The sequence below is a fragment of the Macaca fascicularis genome, chromosome 7 (genome assembly GCF_037993035.2).
Source record: "Macaca fascicularis isolate 582-1 chromosome 7, T2T-MFA8v1.1".
In the NCBI taxonomy this organism is placed as follows: Eukaryota; Metazoa; Chordata; class Mammalia; order Primates; family Cercopithecidae; genus Macaca; species Macaca fascicularis.
The window spans coordinates 170,609,074-170,629,546 of record NC_088381.1 but is presented as its reverse complement, the minus strand read 5'-3'; the positions used below and the strand labels follow the sequence as shown (position 1 = coordinate 170,629,546).

General features: G+C 58.3%; 3 protein-coding genes and 1 pseudogene across 12 annotated transcripts in view; 1 reads left to right on the top strand and 3 right to left on the bottom strand.

The window, feature by feature from the left end:
• Positions 1–485: 485 nt before the first annotated feature.
• Positions 486–3,436, top strand: ANKRD9 (ankyrin repeat domain 9). Of its 3 annotated transcripts, XM_045397026.2 has the most exons (4): positions 486–743; positions 1,387–1,632; positions 1,730–1,804; positions 2,335–3,436. In XM_045397026.2, exon 4 carries the CDS (start codon positions 2,388–2,390, stop codon positions 3,339–3,341), a length of 954 nt encoding a protein of 317 aa, XP_045252961.1. In that variant the 5' UTR covers positions 486–743; positions 1,387–1,632; positions 1,730–1,804; positions 2,335–2,387; the 3' UTR covers positions 3,342–3,436. The 3 variants fall into 3 exon arrangements, with proteins under 3 accessions (XP_045252961.1, XP_045252960.1, XP_073854392.1); XM_045397025.2 differs by lacking the exon at positions 1,387–1,632; XM_073998291.1 differs by lacking the exon at positions 486–743 and having other exon boundaries at positions 1,054–1,632.
• Positions 3,437–8,892: 5,456 nt separating this feature from the next.
• On the bottom strand, positions 8,893–8,985 carry LOC123574785 (U6 spliceosomal RNA; annotated as a pseudogene).
• Positions 8,986–9,105: 120 nt separating this feature from the next.
• LOC135964455 (uncharacterized) lies at positions 9,106–14,864 on the bottom strand. 3 transcript variants are annotated; one of them, XM_065518516.2, is made up of 3 exons: positions 12,773–14,864; positions 12,416–12,731; positions 10,476–12,179 (listed from the first exon to the last, which is right to left on the bottom strand). In XM_065518516.2, the coding sequence occupies exons 1-3, from the start codon at positions 14,840–14,842 to the stop codon at positions 11,536–11,538; spliced, it is 3,030 nt and encodes a 1,009-aa protein (XP_065374588.1). In that variant the 5' UTR covers positions 14,843–14,864; the 3' UTR covers positions 10,476–11,535. The 3 variants fall into 3 exon arrangements, with proteins under 3 accessions (XP_065374586.1, XP_065374588.1, XP_065374587.1); XM_065518514.2 differs by having other exon boundaries at positions 9,106–12,731; XM_065518515.2 differs by having other exon boundaries at positions 12,416–14,864.
• The window catches only part of TECPR2 (tectonin beta-propeller repeat containing 2), a 137,946-nt gene continuing 131,747 nt past the window's right edge, over positions 14,275–20,473 (bottom strand). For all 6 annotated transcript variants that reach the window (XM_045397017.3, XM_073998287.1, XM_045397019.3 and 3 more), the window contains 3 exons: positions 16,569–16,710; positions 15,949–16,098; positions 14,275–15,560 (listed from right to left, as the gene is read on the bottom strand). In XM_045397017.3, coding sequence (XP_045252952.1) covers positions 15,406–15,560; positions 15,949–16,098; positions 16,569–16,710 — 447 coding nt within the window. In that variant the 3' untranslated portion in view covers positions 14,275–15,405. The remainder of the gene's footprint in view (positions 15,561–15,948; positions 16,099–16,568; positions 16,711–20,473) is intronic.

Sequence of the window (20,473 nt, the reverse complement as noted above, 5' to 3'; positions counted from 1 at the left end):
CAGAAGGCGGTGGAGCCCTTGGGGGTGGCGGCTCCTACCCCGGGCCCTCCCATGTTGCAGATGGGGTAACAGCCCGGAGGTTTTTCCCAAGGTCACGGAAGGTCAGAGAAAAGGGGAGCTGGACGTGACAAGGAAAGTCACGCACGGCGGAGGGCGGGCCACCTACGCGCGCGCCCGGGCACACAGAGCAGCGGCGCCCTCCCCGGTCGGGGCCGCTCGGAGCGCGTAGCCTTTCTTCGCCCGCAGCTCGGGTTCCGGGAGACCCGCCCCCGCCCTCCCCGCCCCGCCCCTTTCGCCACGGCCCCGCCCCTCCTCTCCGTTCCCCCCGCCCGCGCTCCCTCAAGTTTCTCCGAAGTTTTCCGCGGGTCCAGCGGTGCGCTCCGCCCGCCGGCCGGTGACGTAACAATGGTGCAGCGCGGCGGCCAATGGGCGGTGGCGGGGGCCGGCGGCGCGGGCCAATGGCGGCGGCGGACGGTCCCGCGGTCCTGCCTGGCCGGGGCCGCACTGCGCCGCCCGCCGCCCGCCGCCCGCCCGCCGCCCGCCCGCCAGCCGCCGGCAACGGCACCGCCGCCCTGCGATCCAGCCGCGGCGGCTCAGAGCGCGGCTGCGGCGGGCGCGGGCGGCGGCGGCTCCCTCCCTTGCGTCCGTCGTGGGACCTTCGCCCGCTCGCCGGCGGGGTCAGCGCGCGCTCCGACCCGCGGCAGGGGCGGGGACGCCCGGCCTGTGGCCCCGCGCCCCCCATGGTGAGTCCCCGTCCCCCTCGCCGCGCCCGCGGCCGCCCCCTCCTTCCCCGGCACACGCGCATGCAGGTGCAGCCCTCGCTGCGCCGGCCACCTGCGCGCAGACGCCCCGCACGCCTCCGCGACCCTCCACCGCCCGACGTCTGGCCGTGCCGGCCGGGAGGGGACGGGTAGGAGGAGGTGGCGGGCGGCCCCGGGCGCGGCGCTGCCTTCGATGGCCCAACCCCCCTATTCACGAGCCGCGGCCGTGACTCTGCCCGGTGACGTGGGGAGGCCGAACTTTACGTAACCCGCCCGGCGCCCCACGCGTGCCGGCACAGGGCATACCTGGGGCCCGGAGGCCCAGGCTTGGGGAAGGGGCTCCAGTCACGGTGTCGTCCACGGGCTGCAGCCCACCCTCACCGTGCGGCTCTCTTTAACTCAGTTACTGCCAGTGATAGTGACCCAGTCAGTGTGTGTGGACGCGGCCTGCCTTCTGTCCCAGGCCCCTTGTGACCAAGGGCTTACCCTTGAAAGAAGGCAGTAGGGAGCTTGGGACAGAGCCAGAGGTCAGACGCCTATGCTCAGGTCGGGGCTGGGGACTCAGAAGGCAGGGTCAGGGCTCAAGCTCGATTCCCTGTGGGTTGGGGGTCCCCACCAATTCTAGAATGAGCCCAAACTGAGACACAGGAGACCTGAGTTCTAGGCCTGGCTCTGCTGTGGCTTGCTGACCTTGGAGAAGCTTCTGCCCTGCTGGAAAGTGGGATGGCAGTACCCGCTTCATCTAGTAGTTGGGGAGATCAAGAGAGGTATGAGACCTGAAGAGGATGGCAGACTATGCGGTGCGGTGCACACCGGTCTCCAAGTTGTTTTCAGCCTCCTGTCTCCTCCCAGGAGCTAGGGGTGCTAACCTGTAAGTGTAGGCAAACATGTTTGGATAGAGGGCTGGTGCCACGCCCCAGGCTCACCCCGCCCGCACAGCCGTCGTCCACCCCTCCCCTTTCTTACAGATGAAGCTGAGGCTCGGCCAGGGACAGTGATAGACCCACATCCCCCGAACTAGGTGATCGCGGTGCAGGAACCAGGTAGGTCTGAGTCTAGATAATGCCTCTGAACAGCCCTGGAAGAGGCTCCAGGGGCCTCCAAGTGGTCTGGGGTCGGAGGTCAGGGTCAGAGTTGCGCTTGGGCTGGAGAGTGGATTTGCCTTATCTTGAGATGTGGGCCCAAGCTTCCTCATCCCCTCCCTGGCCTTTTCTTTTGGGTTGTATGAACCTGGCTTAGGTGGGAACAGAAGCTTTTCCAGTGGGTCCCTGGGTTGGAGAGGGGAGGGAAGATTTGAGGGCATGGGCAGCAAGGGCATTTCCAGCAGAGGTGCCAGAGAGCAAGTCAGTTTCAAGGAGGGAGAACAGGTACAACTAGATCAAGGATGGAGGCGGGGGTTCTGGGCGTGGGAGAGATGGAGCTGTGGGGTGACTGGAAGGGCCTGGCCAAGGCTGGAGGTAGGTATGAGGGCCTGGTGGGCCAGGACCGGAGGGGCTGTGTGAGGGGCAGAGGGGAGTCCCTGGGCCTCCCCAGCTTCCCCGCGCCTCACCGTGGCCCCTTCCTTTTCCCGCAGGTGTGCCTTCGCGGGATCCATGTCTTGAGGCCCAGGAGCGCCCCGCCGCCAGCATGCCGTGGGACGCGCGGCGGCCTGGGGGTGGCGCGGACGGCGGGCCCGAGGGCCCGGGCGCGGCGCGCTCGCGGGCGCAGAAACAGTGCCGCAAGTCGTCGTTCGCTTTCTATCAGGCGGTGCGCGACCTGCTACCCGTGTGGCTGCTGGAGGACATGCGCGCCAGTGAGGCGTTCCACTGGGACGAGCGGGGGCGCGCCGCCGCCTACTCGCCTTCTGAGGCGCTGCTCTACGCGCTCGTGCACGACCACCAAGCGTACGCACATTACCTGCTGGCCACGTTCCCGCGGCGCGCGCTAGCACCGCCCAGCGCCGGCTTCCGCTGCTGCGCGGCTCCCGGGCCGCACGTGGCGCTGGCAGTGCGCTACAACCGCGTGGGCATTCTGCGCCGCATCCTGCGCACCTTGCGCGACTTCCCGGCGGAGGAGCGGGCGCGCGTGCTGGACCGGCGTGGCTGCAGCCGCGTGGAGGGCGGTGGCACGTCGCTGCACGTGGCCTGCGAGCTAGCGCGCCCCGAGTGTCTCTTCCTGCTGCTGGGCCACGGCGCCTCGCCCGGCCTGCGCGACGGCGGCGGCCTCACGCCTCTAGAGCTGCTGCTGCGCCAGCTGGGCCGCGACGCCGGGGCCACTCCCTCCGCCGCCGGAGCCCTGGCCTCAGCTCCAGGGGAGCCGCGCCAGCGCCGCCTGCTGCTCCTGGATCTCCTGGCGCTGTACACCCCGGTGGGCGCCGCCGGCTCGGCCCGCCAGGAGCTGCTGGGCGACCGGCCGCGCTGGCAGCGGCTGCTGGGCGAGGACAAGTTCCAGTGGCTGGCGGGCCTGGCACCGCCCTCGCTTTTCGCGCGCGCCATGCAGGTGCTGGTCACCGCCATCTCTCCAGGCCGCTTCCCGGAGGCCCTGGACGAGCTGCCGCTGCCCCCATTCCTGCAACCGTTGGACCTCACCGGCAAGGGCTAGGCCCGGAGCATCCTACGCGCTGGATTTTGGGACAAAACTATTTTTCAGAGCGTTGTACCCGGCACTTTATATATATTGATCTCTGTATAGCACAATCTCTGCCTTATCTGTCGCATGCATTGGGGGCTGGGCTTACTTAGATGGTCAGGTGAGTTCCAAGTGGCAGGTTTTCTGGGTGCAGCTGGGCTCGGGCCTTCAACTCGCTGTCCAGCCCTGGAAAGGAGTGAGGAGCAGCCTCTCACCTTGATCTAGATCCTTGGACAGGTGTGTGTCCCGGAGTGGGTGACAGCTGAGTGCCGCAGGAGCTGGGTAGATGCAGGGGTGGGGAATGGCATGTCCAAGCAGCAGGACAGCGTGTAAAAAGGCCTGGAAACCAATAGAACGAGCTCTGCAGCGTAGGATTCTCTCGGAAGGTCCTGTGCGATCAGCCTTTTGCACCCTGTGGACTCCGGGCCAGGGAGGGCACACGTGGCTGGTAGGCCCGTGGTGGTTGGTGTTGAGGCATGACCAAGTTGTACCTGGTATCCACCACCCCCCACTTACCACCAGCTCCTCCTTGGATATCACTCCCCTGACAGGCAGCCCACCCAGGGCCTGAATTTGTCCCTGTCGCCCCCTTTTGCTCTTCTCCCATGACTAATGGGCACCAGGTCTTGCTGCTCCTGCTTCTCACCTCTGCGGTGGCAGCAGGCCCTGGCTCCAGTTGCATGTCGGTCAGTGGGGTTAGATGTACCTTCCTCCAGGCCTGCCCTCTGTTCAAGCCCAGAGTGGGCTGGGTGGGCTCCCTGGGTGGCCCCCAGTGGGTGCTAGGTGGTGTCTGGGGTTATTGAGGGGTGGTTCTATCACGGTAGGGACAGGCTTCTTGCCCCAGCCTGGAGAGCTATTTTCTTCAGGAAGGTTCTGGAAATGGAGGCTTGTTCATGAATTCGCCACGACTCCAGGCTGAGAGGCTGGGTCTACGCCCTCAGAGCCGAGACCAGGGAGGATGGCCAGGCTGCCCTGCCCGGGAATTCTGCTGGGCCGTGAAATTCAACCCGCACCAACGTGGGCAGGAGGGCCACAATGTCCTGCCAGGAGCAGAGGGCTGAAGGTCTGCCGAAGGAAGAGCCACCATCCTGGCGGGGGGCACCTGCTGCCTACCCTGCCCCCAGTGTGCCTGTGGGGAGCACACCTGGGCGTGGAAGAGTCCAGGGTGCTGGGCCACACAAGAGAGGGTGGGGAGAGGCCTGGACAGTAGGAAGATCTTGCCTGGAGTCCTGGATCCGCCACCCTGGGGGTGACCTTGGACAGGCCTGTACCTTGGCCCTCAGTCTCCCCATCAACGTTTTTCCATTCAGGAGGTTTTGGGCTGTCTTCAGCCACCCTACCAGCCCTGAAAAGGATGTGACTCCTGTTTCTGGGAAGTGTGTGGTGTGTTAGGTAGGCACACAGCCCTGGTTGTGGGGAGGGAAGGATAGAGAGGGAGCATAGTGATGGAGCCCAGACTGTAGGCTGGAGTGAGGTCTCCACTTACCTGCTGCTGTGTGTCCTGGACCAGTGCTTCTGAACCTTGGCACTTGGGGCAGTGGATATTAACATCTTTCCAAGCCCAAGACTTGGGGCATCAGGGCCTCTGGTCCTCTGGGAGGTGGCAGGTCCTCAGATCGGAGATGCCATAGGAGGGGGGAGGTACCTCTTTGGAGGATATGGAAGTGGAGACAGTGGTGTGGTGTAGCTGCCGTGGTTCTTAGGGGCTGGGCCTGGGGAGCCCATGGGGCCCTGATGCCCCAACAGCTTCTGCCTAGAAAGCCTGGGCTCCTTGCTGGGGCTGTAGACATGCAGACTTCATGTCCCCCCAGCTCCAGCTCTGTTCTCCATAGGTCAGCCCCACAACACCAGAGGCCCAGAGCTAGTCCCCTCCATGTCCCCCCTAGACCTACAGCTGCCCCTTTGATGACAGCACCGTTGAGTCCCCTGGGCTGGGGGGTCATGCGGGGGTGAGGCAGCTGCCTGCCCCCGGGACTCCTTGCCTGGCCAGGCAGGACACAGGCTTGTGGGCACGGAGAGTGGGCCCCATGAAACCCATTGCCAGGTGACCAGGATGAGGCACCCAGGCTGGCCCGCGGAGTGCAGGGCGGGCCTGCCGCAAGAATTATGGCCACCGCAGCAGGAGGGCAGCCTGGGCCATTAGCTCCTGATGTCATCCATTTGGGTGAGGGGACAGGGAAGTCAGAGGAAGCTGGCCAGTTGCTCTCACGCAGCCTTATGGCAGAATGGTGCCTGATTCCCGGTACAGCTACTCCCACTGAATCTCCAAGGATGTGTGGCTCAGGAACTTCCCCCTGCAACCCCCTCCCCCTGCAACCCCTTTCCCCTGCAACCCCCTCCCCCTGCGACCCCCTCCCCCTACAACCCCTTCCCCTTGCAACCCCCTTCCCGACCCCCACACTGGTGGGAGGAGAGGACCTAGAGGAAAGGTGCTGGGCAGATAAGCAGCCGAGGGCGGCCCTGGGTTTGGCTTATCAGCCTTCTGGGCCCTCCTGCCCCAGGAAGGGCAGCGAGGACCATGGTGTTACCCCCTGTCATCCTTATCGTCCTGGCCATGAGCTTGCAGGACTGGGAGGGCTGGAGGCAGCCAGGCAGACAGCAGCACAGCTTTTGCCTGTTGGCAGGTGGCCTTGGTGGCTTCCCAAAGGCAGTCGCTCCATGCAGAACAAAACTCACTTTTTGGGGGGGGCAAAGCACCTTGGTTCATTTATTTAGTTCGTTAATTCCACCAGTCTGTTTCTAAGGGAACATAGCTGCAGCCAGTCCTGCCCCTCCACCCACCCACCAGGTGCCCAGTGTTCCCAAGGACCCTGAATCCCAACTCTATTCAGGGATCAGCATTTCTGCACCCCAAATGTCTGTTAGGGAGGATAGTGAAGGCTTAGCCCTCCTGGCTCATCAATATCCAGCAGTGAGAGACCACCCCCATCTCCCTGAGGTGACCTTCTAGGGCAGTCCGTGTTGTCTGGCTGGCCTGGGCAAGGTGGGCAGGGACTCAGGTGGGCAGGGACTAAGGCCTTCTGGTGCCTGGGCCTTGCTGGGCTTGCTCTGCGTGCTGACTTCATCCCGATAGTACCTTGATTTTCCTACTGTGACTTCCCCTTCCGTCGACTTCTTCACCAACTTTAAAATTCCGTATTGAGAGCAGTTAAATTACCTCAAATCCTATTCAGAACAAGGATCTTCCTGGAAGTTAGGAGGAGGGAAAAGAAGTTTAGTCACAGAAGACTACTCCATGTTTGAGCTGCTGTTTCAAGGGAAGTAAGTAACTGCTGGAGGAGCCCTGCCCCTCTGCAGCGTGTGGTTTTGCCCTGATACTTTTCAGATTGAGGTGTTACTTACATGTAATAAAATGCACAGTCTTAAGTGTATACTTTGATGAGTTCTGATGAATGTCTACGTGTGTAATCACCACTGCAATCAAGATGGAGGGAAAGGCCGGGCACAGTGGCTCACACCTGTAATTCCAGCGCTTTGGGAGGCCAAGGCGGGTGGATCACGAGGTCAGGAGTTTGAGACCAGCCTGACCAACATAGTGAAAACCCGTCTCTACTAAAAATACAAAAATTAGCCAGGCATGGTGGCATGTACCTGTACTCCTAGCTACTCAGGAGGCTGAGGCAGGAGAATTGCTTGAACCCAGGAGGCGGAGGTTGCAGTGAGCCAAGATTGCGCCACTGCACTCCAGCCTGGGCGACTGAGCAACACTCTGTCTCAAAAAAGAAACAAACAAACAAAAAAAAGATGGAGGGAAAGACAGATTTCTATTGGTGATTCTTAAAAGTTTATTTATTTGTTTGTTTATTTATTTAATTTTTGAGATGTCGTCTCTCTCTGTCATCCAGGCTGGAGTGCAATGGTGTGGTCTCAGCTCACTGCAACCTCTGCCTCCCGGGTTCAAGCGATTCTCTTGCCTCAGCCTCCTGAGTAGCTGGGATTACAGGTGCCTGCCACCACGCCCAGCTAATTTTTGTTTTTAGCAGAGGCTTGGTTTCAGCATGTTAGCCAGGCAGGTCTCAAACTCCTTACCTTGTGATTCGCCCACCTCAGCCTCCCAAAGGGCTGGGGTTACAGGTGTGAGCCACCGCGCCTGGCTCTTGAAAGTAATTTCTTTCTGCTTATAAAATTCATGCTCACTGTGGAACACTGGGGATTGAGTAGAGAGGTCCAGGCCACGGTGTGGCAGGGCCCTGCCAGGGAAACACTGTCTCAAGCGCCCCACCACCCCACATGGTTCCCGGAGGCGGGGCCCCTAAGCACTCACGGTACAAGTAAAGGTGCCAACTGACTGCGTCATCTGCACGCATACAAGCACTGCTAGCATTCTGGGGTATGTTTCTTCCAGGTCTTTCTATGCACATATATATTACATTTTTTTTCTGTGCATATTTATATATGTATGAAAGCAGATCAGTTATACAATTTAGTATTTTTTAACCTTATAGTATAAGCATTTCCCCCACTGTACTTTGTACATATGATTTTTTTTTTTTGATGGAGTCTCGCTTAGTCGCCCAGGCTGGAGTGCAGTGGCGCGATCTCGGCTCACTGCAAGCTCCGCCTCCTGGGTTCACGCCATTCTCCTACCTCAGCCTCCCAAGTAGCTGGGACTACAGGCGCCGCCACCGCGCCCGGCTAATTTTTTGTATTTTTAGTAGAGACGGGGTTTTCACCTTCTTAGCCAGGATGGTCTCGATCTCCTGACCTCGCCCGCCTCGGCCTCCCAAAGTGCTGGGATTACAGGTGTGAGCCACTGCGGCCGGCCGGGCCGTCAATATTATTTTTAAGAAGTCATTGGTGTCTATTTTGTGATATTTGACTCAACCAGCCTTGATAACAAAGAGTAGTTAGAGACAACTGAATTTTTAAAATGTAAATCTGATTTATTTTTGGAATAAATAATATATTTACATGACTGGAAATTCAAAGGATACAAAAAGGCATATACTCCAGGCAACCACTGTGACTAGCTGCTCATCACAAGTGGAGAACTTGTTTCTTTTCGCCCCTCCTCCTCCTCCCTGGAGTTATGAAATATTTCAAACCTGCCGAAAGTTTGAAGCTTACAACAAATACCCTCCAACGTTTGGGTTGTCTCCCTCCCCCTTCTCTCCCTTTCTCCCTCTGATTTCCTACGGAACCACGTTTTCACGACCAAGCCCGGGAACTTCACACTGGCGCAGTGAGGTCCTGCACGGCCGCTTTCTGCACACACGTGCTTCTTAACAGCTGCAGGCTATTTCATGAGGGGAATTTGCTCCCGTTAACATGGCTGTTCCCAAATGCCAGGCTGTTTTAAGTGCTTCCTAATTATAAACAGGCTATACTGTTTTCCTTGACTTAGGACTTGTTCTTAGGACTGGCTTTCCCAGCAGGACGGCGCCAATGGGGGGCTCCCAGGCTGCTCCCATCTCACCTCTCCTTCTGGGGTGCCGGGGGTTTGGACCAGTGTTCCTTCTGCTTCTGTGAAGGGCCCTTAGACTCGACTTGAAGTGCTCCTCCTATTGGTTTTTAGTTAATACATATATTTATGGAACGCTTCACAAATTTGCGAGTCATCCTTACGCAGGGGCCACGCTAACCTCTGTATCATTACGATTTTTGTATACGTGCGCACTCCTAGTATTGTTTGTATAAGTTTTTAAGGTAAATATTCAACATCAATTCCCGTTTGTTGCAATTATTCCCCTTCTTTGAGGTTTTTAATTTGCAGCATTTTTACATTTATTTCCTTCTATTTATTTATTTTTGAGAAACAAGGTCTTGCTCTGTCGCCAAGGCTGGAGTACAGTGGTGTGATCATAGTTCATTGCAGTCTCAAACTCCTGGGCTCAAGCAATCCTCCTGCCTTGGCCTCCCAAGTAGCTGGGACTACAAGTGCATGTCACTGTGCCCAGCAGCATTTCTACATTTTGGAGAAATCAAATCTACATACTTATTTTCCTCTGTGGCTTGTCCCATCACTTTTGAGTTTAGAAAGCCTTTGCCATCCAGAAATCAGTTTCCCCACTAGTTTTAGATTCTTTAATCCATTTAATATTATTTTGTCCAGAGAATGAAGCAGTGGCCACATTAGTTGTGACACCTCCCCTGCCCCCCGCCGTTCCTTAAACGCATCTGAGATGCCCCCTCCATTCTGCTTCCTCCCTGTGGGCCTCGCTAGGCTGCTGCCTGGCCCTCCGAGGGTCTGGGCCCTGCCATTCGATAGAGTGGCCCCTGCTGCGGCTCCACCTGTCATCACTTAGCAGTTCTCACCCGTTTCTTCTTCCCAGGAGTGACAGGGAACAGTGAGGAGGCATGAAACAGCACAGGGTCTGCAGTTCTACAGAGCTGGCTTCCAGTCTCAGTGCTGGGTGAGCTTGAGCAAGCTACCTAACCTCTCTGAGTCTCAAGGGGCTAATGAGACTTCACCTTGCAGGGCTCTGGTGAGCAGCACATTGGCCACAGTCATGGGCATTTGTGGGCACTAACATTATTCCTCCCTGCCTGCCCCAACAAAACAATCCCAGTGGGGATTGGAAGTAAAATCAAGCTACACCTATAAATTCCTTTGGAAAGAATGAGGTCTTTCCATAATGTGTGTAGTCCTCCATCCAGGAATGTGGAACAGATCTTCCTTTATTCAAGTTTCCTTTTATGCCTTCTGGAAAGCTTTGCCGCTCTTCACATGGCCTGAGGTTTCTTGCTGAGGTCATTTCCTGGTACATGGTGTGTCCTGCTGCTGTTCTGGGCGTCATCTTTTGCGTGTGCTAGTTTCCAGCAGGGCACTTCTGTGATATGGTTTCGTTTGCTGGCTGGAGATGTAGAACCAGGGGCTTGAACCCCTCCAATGCCTGCCCACAGCTCCATGAGGAGGCAGCCCTGGACCTCACCCCACAGCATCCTCCTCAGAGGCTACCATGGGGGGCAGCCAGCTCTGGAGTGGCCATTCCCCCGTAACAGCCACTTGGGCAAACCGGTGTGTATTTCAACACCAGCCATGCCGGGACAGGTCTGCTGACGCACTCTGCCTGCGGTGGTGCTGGGCTGGCAGGTTCTCCCTTGCACTGCCCTCATGAGCGTTGGCTGAGGGCACTTCTCACAGCTCAGGCAGCACACTCGACCAGGTTTGGAAAAAGTCTAGTTTATTGCACTGACTCAAAGCACAACTAAAAATTAAAACCAGAAAGAAAACTGTACAAAGCACGAAGCTACAAGTTTAAAAGCATCACCTAGACGTGGGTTTAATTGCACTACAGTCCCGTGGGTGAGGAGAGCTTTGCCATCCGTGAGGCGCCGGGCAAGGCACAACAGACACAGAGAGGTGCAGCCCGGCCTGGGGCTGCCTCTGCTGCCACCAACTTTTACAAAAGGTTCTAGAAAAGGGAAGTGAGAAGTCAGATCTGGGATTTCGGCATCTTGACCTCATTTGGACATGGAAAACCTCCACCTATGTAGCTGGCTGGGTCCTGTCAGGGAACATAATTTATCACCCTCCACCTGTGGCCTGGGGGCTCCCTGACACCGAGGACTGGGCCTGGGCCAGAGGCAGTCTAAAAAAAGCAGCTAGCCTGGTGTCCTGTCCTGCAGCTGCCTCTGGGAGGGGGCGGGATGTGTGGTAGGGCGGCCTAACCCTCCCACGCAGATGCCAGTGGGCGGGGTGGGCACTGCCCATTGTCTGAAGGGGCAGCCATCCATAGAGGCACTGATTTCAACTTGTCGAGTGTCAACCCATACTCTGCAGCAGGCATGCGCTGCCACTCGGAGCCAGCCCGCAGGTCCCGGGCCCGCCCTGCCAGTCAAGTCTGTGTGGGGATGCCCGTCCCTCCGAGGCTGCAGGCGAGGACAGTGCAGGCTCAGGACAAACCCGGGAAGGAACAAAGGCCTTCCACTATTTTCGGAAAATACATCTCTCTTCTAAATTTGTAAGATTTGATTTGAAATGAGGTATTTTATGCAGGTTTGTAATACAACAAACAAAAAAGGCAATAATTAGTAGACTCATCTTCTGAGGATGCATCTGGTTTTAGGATGTCTGCCAGCAGCATTAAATACCATTCCAAAGACATTTCTGAGTGAGCGACCCTGGCTCAGCTCCCCACGCCCCATGCACCCTCCTGTGCCGTCCCTGCCTGGGACACACATGCACACGTCCAGGTTCCATTTGCACCCATCAGGCTTTACTGTTTCAGCTGAAGTGTGCTCTCCAGGAGGCGGGCAGCCTGCGTCGTGTGCGGGCAGCGAGGTGAGATGTGGTGTGGTGTGGTGTGGTGTGAGGTGTGGTGTGGTGAGGTGAGGTGTGGTGAGGTGTGGTGTGGTGTGATGTGATGTGATGTGGTGTGATGCGATGTGGTGTGATGCGATGTGATGTGGTGAGGTGTGGTGTGGTGAGGTGTGGTGTAGTGTGATGTGGTGTGGTGAGGTGTGATGTGGTGTGGTGAGGTGTGATGTGGTGTGGTGAGGTGTAGTGTGGTGAGGTGTGATGTGGTGTGGTGAGGTGTGATCTGGTGTGGTGAGGTGTGATGTGGTGTGGTGAGGTGTAGTGTGGTGAGGTGTGGTGTGGTGTGATGTGGTGTGGTGAGGTGTGATGTGGTATGGTGAGGTGTGGTGTGGTGAGGTGTGAGGTGTGGTGTGGTGAGGTGTGGTGTGGTGAGGTGTGGTGTGAGGTGAGGTGTGAGGTGTGGTGAGGTGTGTTGTGTGGTGTGGTGTGTTGTGAGGTATGAGGTGTGTGGTATGTGGTGAGGTGTGTTGTGTTGTGAGATGTGAGGTGCGGTGAGGTGTGGTGAGGTGTGGTGTATGTGGTGAGAGGTGTGGTGTGTGGTGTGAGGTGAGGTGTGGTGTGTGGTGAGGTGTAGTGTGTGGTGAGGTGTGCTGTGTGGTGAGGTGTGGTGAGGTGTGGTGTGCTGTGTGGTGAGGTGTGGTGTGGTGTGAGGTGTGGTGAGGTGTGAGGTGTGGTGTGGTGTGAGGTGTGGTGTGGTGTGAGGTGTGGTGAGGTGTGAGGTGTGGTGTGAGGTGAGGTGTGGTGAGGTGTGAGGTGTGGTGTGAGGTGAGGTGTGGTGTGTGGTGAGGTGTAGTGTGTGGTGAGGTGTGCTGTGTGGTGAGGTGTGGTGAGGTGTGGTGTGCTGTGTGGTGAGGTGTGGTGTGGGGTGAGGTGTGGTGAGGTGTGGTGTGCTGTGTGGTGAGGTGTGGTGTGGTGTGAGGTGTGGTGAGGTGTGGTGTGGGGTGAGGTGTGGTGAGGTGTGGTGTGTTGTGTGGTGAGATGTGGTGTGTTGTGTGATGTGAGGTGTGTGTGTTGTGAGGTGTGGTGAGGTGTGGTATGTTGTGTGGTTTGCTGTGGTGTGTTGTGTGATGTGAGGTGTGGTGTGGTGTGTGTTGTGAGGTGAGGTGTGGTGTGGTGAGGTGTGGTGTGTGTGTTGTGAGGTGAGGTGTGATGTGAGGTGTGGTGAGGTGTGGTGTGTTGTGAGGTGTGAGGTGTGGTGTGTTGTGTGGTGTGTGTGTGGTGTGGTGAGGTGTGGTGTGTGTGTTGTGAGGTGAGGTGTGGTGTGTTGTGCAGTGTGGTGTGTTCTGTGGTGTGAGGTGTGGTGTGGTGTGTTGTGTGGTGAGGTGTGTGGTGTGGTGAGGTGTGGTGTGGTGTGGTGAGGTGTGGTGTGTGTGTTGTGAGGTGAGGTGTGTGGTGTGGTGTGTTGTGTGGTGTGTGTTCTGTGGTGTGAGGTGTTATGTGGTGTGTTCTGTGGTGTGAGGTGTGTGGTGTGGTGAGGTGTGGTGTGGTGTGTGTGTTGTGCGGTGTGGTGTGGTGTGTGTGTTGTGAGGTGAGGTGTGTGGTATGTGAGGTGGTGTGGTGTGTTGTGTGGTGAGGTGTGGTGTGTGGTGAGATGAGGTGTGGTGTGTTGTGTGGTGAGGTGCGTTGTGTGGTGTGTGTTGTGTGGTGAGGTGAGGTGTGTTGTGTGGTGAGGTGTGGTGTGGTGTGTGGAGAGGTGTGTTGTGTGGTGTGTGTTGTGTGGTGAGGTGAGGTGTGGTGTGGTGTGTGTTGTGTGGTATGTTGTGTGGTGAGGTGAGGTGTGGTATGTTCTGTGGTGTGAAGTGTGGTGTGGTGTGTGGTATGAGGTGTGGTGTGGTGTGTGTGTTGTGTGGTGTGTTGTGTGGTGAGGTGAAGTGTGGTGTGTTCTGTGGTGTGAGGTGAGGTGAGGTGTGGTGTGGTGTGGTGTGTGTTGTGTGGTGTGTGTTGTGAGGTGAGGTGTGGTGTGGTGTGGTGGTGTGTGTGTTGTGTGGTGTGGTACGTTGTGTGGTGAGGTGAGGTGTGATATGTTCTGTGGTGTGAAGTGTGGTGTGGTGTGTGGTGTGAGGTGTGGTGTGGTGTGGTGTGTTGTGTGGTGAGGTATGGTGAGGTGAGGTGTGTTGTGTGGTGAGGTGAGGTGTGGTGTGGTGTGTGTTGTGTGGTATGTTGTGTGGTGAGGTGAAGTGTGATCTGTGGTGTGAAGTGTGGTGTGGTGTGTGGTGTGAGGTGTGGTGTGGTGTGTTGTGTGGTGAGGTGAAGTGTGGTGTGTTCTGTGGTGTGAGGTGAGGTGTGGTGTGGTGTGGTATGTGTTGTGTGGTGTGTGTTGTGTGGTGAGGTGAGGTGTGGTGTGGTGTGTGTTGTGTGGTATGTTGTGTGGTGAGGTGAGGTGTGGTGTGGTGTGTGTTGTGTGGTATGTTGTGTGGTGAGAGGAGGTGTGATATGTTCTGTGGTGTGAAGTGTGGTGTGGTGTGTGGTGTGAGGTGTGGTGTGGCGTGGTATGTGTTGTGTGGTGTGTGTTGTGAGGTGAGGTGAGGTGTGGTGTGGTGTGTGTTGTGTGGTATGTTGTGTGGTGAGGTGAGGTGTGGTGTGGTGTGTGTTGTGTGGTATGTTGTGTGGTGAGAGGAGGTGTGATATGTTCTGTGGTGTGAAGTGTGGTGTGGTGTGTGGTGTGAGGTGTGGTGTGGCGTGGTATGTGTTGTGTGGTGTGTGTTGTGAGGTGAGGTGAGGTGTGGTGTGGTGTGTGTTGTGTGGTATGTTGTGTGGTGAGGTGAGGTGTGATATGTTGTGGTGTGAAGTGTGGTGTGGTGTGTGGTGTGAGGTGTGGTGTGGCGTGGTATGTGTTGTGTGGTGTGTGTTGTGAGGTGAGGTGTGGTGTGGTGTGTGTTGTGTGGTATGTTGTGTGGTGAGGTGAGGTGTGATATGTTCTGTGGTGTGAAGTGTGGTGTGGTGTGTGGTGTGAGGTGTGGTGTGGCGTGGTATGTGTTGTGTGGTGTGTGTTGTGAGGTGAGGTGAGGTGTGGTGTGTGTGTTGTGTGGTATGTTGTGTGGTGAGGTGAGGTGTGATATGTTCTGTGGTGTGAAGTGTGGTGTGGTGTGTGGTGTGAGGTGTGGTGTGGCGTGGTATGTGTTGTGTGGTGTGTGTTGTGAGGTGAGGTGAGGTGTGGTGTGGTGTGGTGAGGTGAGGTGTGTTGTGTGGTATGGTGTGCATGTGCGTGTGGCATGGCCAGTGCTCTCCTCTCAGGCCCAGCCTCGGCTTCCTGGCCAGAGTGTCTGGCGTGGAATGTGCTCTGCAGCTTTGTCTCTGGGGGGACACCCCCTGTGATGGGACGAAGCCATCACCGAGCACATCCTGCGCTGCAGAGAGCTGACCTTTGGCTCCACCTGGCCCTGGGGCTACTCAGGTGGAAAGAGGCCCTGGGCCAAACCAGCTGCCCGGCTGCCCTTGGCTCTGGGAGGCCTCCGGAGACCACTCCCAGCAACAAAAGCTGGAGCTATCTGTGGATGAGACCAGGACGGCAGCACGCGGGTAATCGGAGAGCATGCAGCCGGGCAGTCGCCACTGTCCTGAACTCCACTGCTGCAGCAATTGCGCCAGCCACGGGTGGAGGCTGTGGGTTCTGGAACGAGACAGAAACCAACATAGATGAAAGTAAGTGTGCAGGTCCAACCTGGCCAGAGGTGTCTGGACAAGTGTCGAGGCAGCACGTCCACCAGGGAGTGACACCGAAGCCACTGTGCCCACCACAGATGCCTGGCCCCTCCGCGTGACTCTGCCAGGGCTCCTTCAGATGACCTCCCACTCGTCCTCCAGATCCTCAGGGTGGGGCATGGCAGCCTGGCTGCTCTTCTGGGTGCCATGCGAGTGGCTGAACGTCTTTGTCAGCCGTCGGAGGAGGTAGCCGGGCGGGCCCACAGCCCACAGCTCATCTGACGCAGTCACTGCAGGGACAAGAGCCAATCACGTACTTGTCAATCACACAGACTGTGGGGTGGGCACAGATGGCACTAGGAGCTTGGGCGCAGGTCTGGGCTTGCCGCATTCTAGGTGGGGGACCCTGGACAAGCCACCATCTCCATGTGAACTTCGTACCTTCAGCTGTAAGTGGATGTCAACAGCACCCTGTCCTTGCCCAGGAGACTCTGGCAGAGCCCAGGTGTCCAGCCCCTTCCCTCCTTGGGACACACTCCTGCTTTGCCCTCAGTTCTTGCTTTGGGAGAGTGGAGCCCAGTGGGGGCAGCTTCTTTGAGAGCCCCCCGACATGGTCCACAGGAGCCCTGGGAACCCCAAGGGAACAACAGCCTTGAGCCCACGGCCCCTGGCACCTGCCTGTGAAACATGACACATTGCCGGGAATTTTCTTCCAGTAGTCTCCGGCGGGGTTCTTGTCTGTGATGCCATACCGCCGGGCGAGGTCTCCGTTTGGACAGCGGGCCCACACAGTCCTGGTGCTCAGCGCCAGCTGGCAGGCCTGCAACCCTGTGGGCAGACAGGGCCCCTCCTGAGCCCCTGCCGTGGACGGGATGGGCCACTGCTTCCCGAGCCCATCTTGTGACGCTGCCCTCCTCCACCAGGGTCCCTGCAGGGATGGAGTGCCCATGCTGGGCTGGGCTTGGGGCAGGAGCCGAGGGAAAGGACACCCAGTTGGCAGGGCCAGCAAAGCCACCAAAAGCCAGAAGTCAAAGGACAGAAGAGCCTGGGCAGTGTGCAAACCACCCTCCCACGAAAGCACCAGCAGGACGGCCTGGGTTCCCCCAACAAGGAACATGACTGGAGGCTTGTCCCCCGGTCCAGGAAGCAGCGGCAACAGCACAGCCCCAGCACAAAGGCTGCAGTGTGGTGGGGACCAGGCTGCGTCACAGACAGCAGCCTGGAGGGAGTGCCCAGCAGTCCCCAGTGATGGCAGACCCGGCTGGCCAGCACCGCAGGCCCTGTCTTCGGGCTCCTACCTGGCACGTGCTCCCAGGCAGTCCCCACAGGCATCTCCTCGGTGATCCCGGTCCGCACGTGCACGTTCCACCTGCTGTCAAGCACCCACAGCATCTGGTCGTTGGGGCTGGAATGGACGCTGACCAAGTTGACCCCGGCAGGCTGGAAGCGGGAAGGGACTTTCAGGGAAGGCAGGAGTTGGGTGACAAGAGGAGGGACAGGAGGCTTCCAGAACTGGGGACATGTTAGTGGCAGCATGCAGCAGCCAGGGTGGGCCCCGCAGGAGGCAGAGAGGCCATGTCCTGCCCCTGGTGCCAGTCTCACAGGGGAGACAGTCACTTGTCTCCAGAGTGTCAGGTGGGCCAGACTGAGGGACAGCCCAGCAGATATCAGCATGGACTCCAGCAGGAGACCAAGAAGGGCAGGGACGGCCCAGGTGAACAGAGAGTGGAGGAACGAGAGGAGAGGCACGGCGGACCTGGCTGTGAAGGACCGTGGTGGGCACTGTGAGAAACAGTAACGCCAGCCCAGGAGCCCCTGCCACCTGCCTGTGCCGCCCTCACCATCCTGGCTCAGCTGACGCCCCTCTCCTCTAGGCATAGCCGTCCTCCCGAATGTGCTGCCGGGCAGGCAACGTCCCTGTTGCCCAGGTCGTGGCACAAGACTGCTGCCCTGCCCTGGTCCTTGGGCAGCCTCTGTCCACGCTCAGCATCTCTGGTTCTTTGTCTGCTCTTCACAGGACAGAAGGAAGTCCCTTCAGTGTCCTGTTTGCTGTCCACTGGCAGCTCCAGTTTGCCCCAGGGCTGCCCACCCCTCGGTTGGACCAGGCCTCCGTGCCAGCAAGCACAGCACTGTCTGGAGGACCTGGGCCACTGGTCACCAGCAGTGCTGGGGGGTGACCTGAGCCCCAAGGGGCTGGCTGTTTTCCACTGCCTGGTGCTGCCTGCTTTTCTGGAACCCACAGTCTTCTCTGCTACATCTGTGGTCTTGGGTCCCTGCCCTCCTGGTCAGCCTCCATGGGACCCTGAGTGGGCCACCCAGTGGAAACTGGCGGGTCCCTTGCTGTCGCCACACATCTCCTGCTCCTTGCTTTGTGCTCAGGGTTGCCGGGAATACAATCACACTGGATGCCCTGTGCCACACTCTGGCCACACAGTGCTCCTGTCATAGTGCCCGTGTCACACACTTGCCGGGTCCAGACACTCTCAGGGCCCTCGGGCACCGGGACCTCCCTCCGCCTGCACCTCCCCGATTGAGGTGCCCTCTCCAGGCTGCCCGCATCCTCACCCGCCGGCTGCTCTGGGCAGGGGCCCCTAACTGTGGGCTGGTGAACACATGTATGAAATGCCTCCCGTGGGCACCAAGTCTCACGCCTCAGCCCCAGTGGATCAGGACATGGAGGATGGAGAAACAGGGCATCGAGGAGGATGGGGTGGTGGCCGCTTTTGTGGGCACATCACCACCGATCACCACCGCCTGGGCCAGTGTCTGCCTTTGCTGCTGCCAGGTCCTCTGAGGACCAACCGGTCCTCCCAGACGTGGCAGGTTTCTTCCCCAGCTGCCTGGCCTCCCCACCCAGCCCTATTTTGCGGAGTGATCACAGGCCTCTCCCCTCCCTTCCCTGGACTCCCTGCATCCCCCTGGAATGGGGGCTTAGCCTAGAGCAGCTTTTCCCTAAATCTGCGCCTCTGAACCCCAGGTCCATGGAATAGAAATGGGTGTGATGTATAGAAAGGGGGTTCCATAGACCAACAAGTTAAGCTAAGCTGAGGGATGGCGGTGAATATAAATCCCAAGCACGCCCAGACTTGGTCGCAACTCCACGGCTGAAACACTGACAGGCACAGGGCCACCCCCTCCCTCCTGCCCCCACCTGACTCTGGCTGTCAGAACGTTCTCTTTAAAAAAAATTTTTTTAAGACAGGGTCTCGCTCTGTCACCCAGACTGGAGTGCCCTGGCGCAATCCCGGCTCACTGCAACCTCCATCTCCCCGGCTCGAGTGATCCTCCCATCTCAGCTTCCCAAGTATCTGGGACTACAGGCGCACACCACCACACCAGGCTAATTTTTGTATTTTGTTGTAGACACCGGGTTTCACCATGTTGCCCAGGCTGGTCTTGAACTTCTGGGTTCAAGTAAGCCATTCGCCTTGGCCTCCCAAAGTGCTGAGATTACAGGCGTGAGCCACCGTGCCTGGCCAGAAAGTTCTCTCTTGTGTGAGCTCACTCAGGGTGCAGCTGGAGTGATTGCAGGTCTCAGCCTGCCAGTGGGGCGAGTGAGCTATTTTTTTTTTGAGTCTCACTCTGTCTGGAGTGCAGTGGCATGATCTTGGCTCACTGCAACCTCCGCCTCCCGGTTTCAAGGGATTCTCCTGTCTCAGCCTCCCAAGTAGCTGGGATTACGGGTGCCCACCTCCACGCCCGGCTAATTTTTGTAGTTTTTAGTAGAGACAGGGTTTTGCCATGTTGGCCAGGCTGATCTAGAACTCCTGACCTCAAGTGATCCACCCACCTCGGCCTTCCAAGGTGCTGGGATTACAGGTGTGAGCCACTGCGCCCGGCCGCGAGTGAGCTATTTTAAGAGACACAGAGAGAACAGAGTCCTAGTGAGGGGCTCCCTTCGCTGCTCCCTCAGCCCTTTGGTTGCTCACTCTACACATTCGCCCAAATTACAGGCACAGGCTTTGGAAGCCGTTGTGAGCGGGCTGGACGGGGCTCTCAGGTAGCACCAGAGCAGGTAGTTGGACGTAAACACCAGGCTAGGTTCAGATATTGGAGGCACCACCAGAAAATAAAATGAGCAACTGGCAGTGGGTGGTCAGGCGAGGAGGTGGCATTAGGGTTGATGCCCGGAGGACACAGGGCCACTGAGCAGAGAGAGGGAAGGGTTGGACGGCAGAGGCCAGAATGCTGGGCACCACCCTGGACAGCGGTCGCCAGCTTAAAGCAGAGTGGCACCGGAAGCCTGAGCCACTTTCCACGCAGAACTCCAGATGCGCCGGTGAGATCCGAGGGATCCGAGGGAGCCGTGCCTGTGCCACAGGGTCACCGCAGCCCCTGCCCACTCCACCTGGACAGCAGGGAGGCTGGGGCGGGGCGGCCAGCGGGGATGCAGTGGGATGCGGTCCAGGAGGGCAGGGGTGCCAGGGCCGAGTCCCCAGGGAACACCTGGAGAGCACTCAGACAGGTCCCCACTGCTGGCTGTGCTGGGATCAGATGTTTGAGATTTATATTCACTGCCTTCCCTCTGAGCTTAGCTTAACTTGTTGGGCTATGGAACTCCCTTTCTATACATCACACCCATTTCCGTTCCATGGACCTGGGGTTCAGAGGCGCAGATTTGGGGAAGCGCTGCTCTAGGCTAAGCCCCCATTCCAGGGGGATGCAGGGGCTCCAGGGAAGGGAGGGGAGAGGCCTGTGATCACTCTGCAAAGCAGGGCTGGGTGGGGAGGCCGGGCAGCTGGGGAAGAAGCCTGCCTGCTGAGGCCTAGGCTGAGGCCACCAGGCCGTGTGGAGGAGAGGCTCCCGCCAGGCTCCAGCCCTCCCCACTCAGGAGGCTGGGTGGAGGAGACAGAAAAGCAGCCCGGGCCTCGCCACTCAGCCCACTGGCCAGAGCCCTGACGTGGTAGAGCAGAGCCGGGTCCCCACCACACGCTGCCCGCAGTCCTACCCTAAGACGCTAAGACGCGCTGTCGTTTGAAGCCACTAGCTTTTGAATAGTAAGTCAGGGACAATGGGAATGACGGAGAAAGGAGGAGACGACTGTACTTCAGGGGAAGGGCAAGAACAGCGAGGATCAAAGTGGAGTCTCCGGGGGGTCTCCAGATAGAGAAAGATGGGCGCTGGAAGCAGCACGGTGGCAAGCGGAGTGCTCGTGAGCAGGCAGAGGACGGCTACCCCACATCCCTTTCCTCTTCTTTCCATC

What these genes read in the sequence shown, in the direction of transcription:
- ANKRD9 (XM_045397025.2), top strand. Translation starts at nt 2,388, where the DNA reads ATGCCGTGGGACGCGCGGCGGCCTGGGGGTGGCGCGGACGGCGGGCCC.
- LOC135964455 (XM_065518514.2), bottom strand. Translation starts at nt 14,829, where the DNA reads ATGCACACCATACCACACAACACACCTCACCTCACCACACCACACCAC. An exon ending in CACCACACCTCACATCACAC is followed by an intron (nt 12,732 to 12,772) that starts CTCACCTCACAA and finishes ACCACACCACAC; the next exon opens with CTCACCTCACAACACACACC.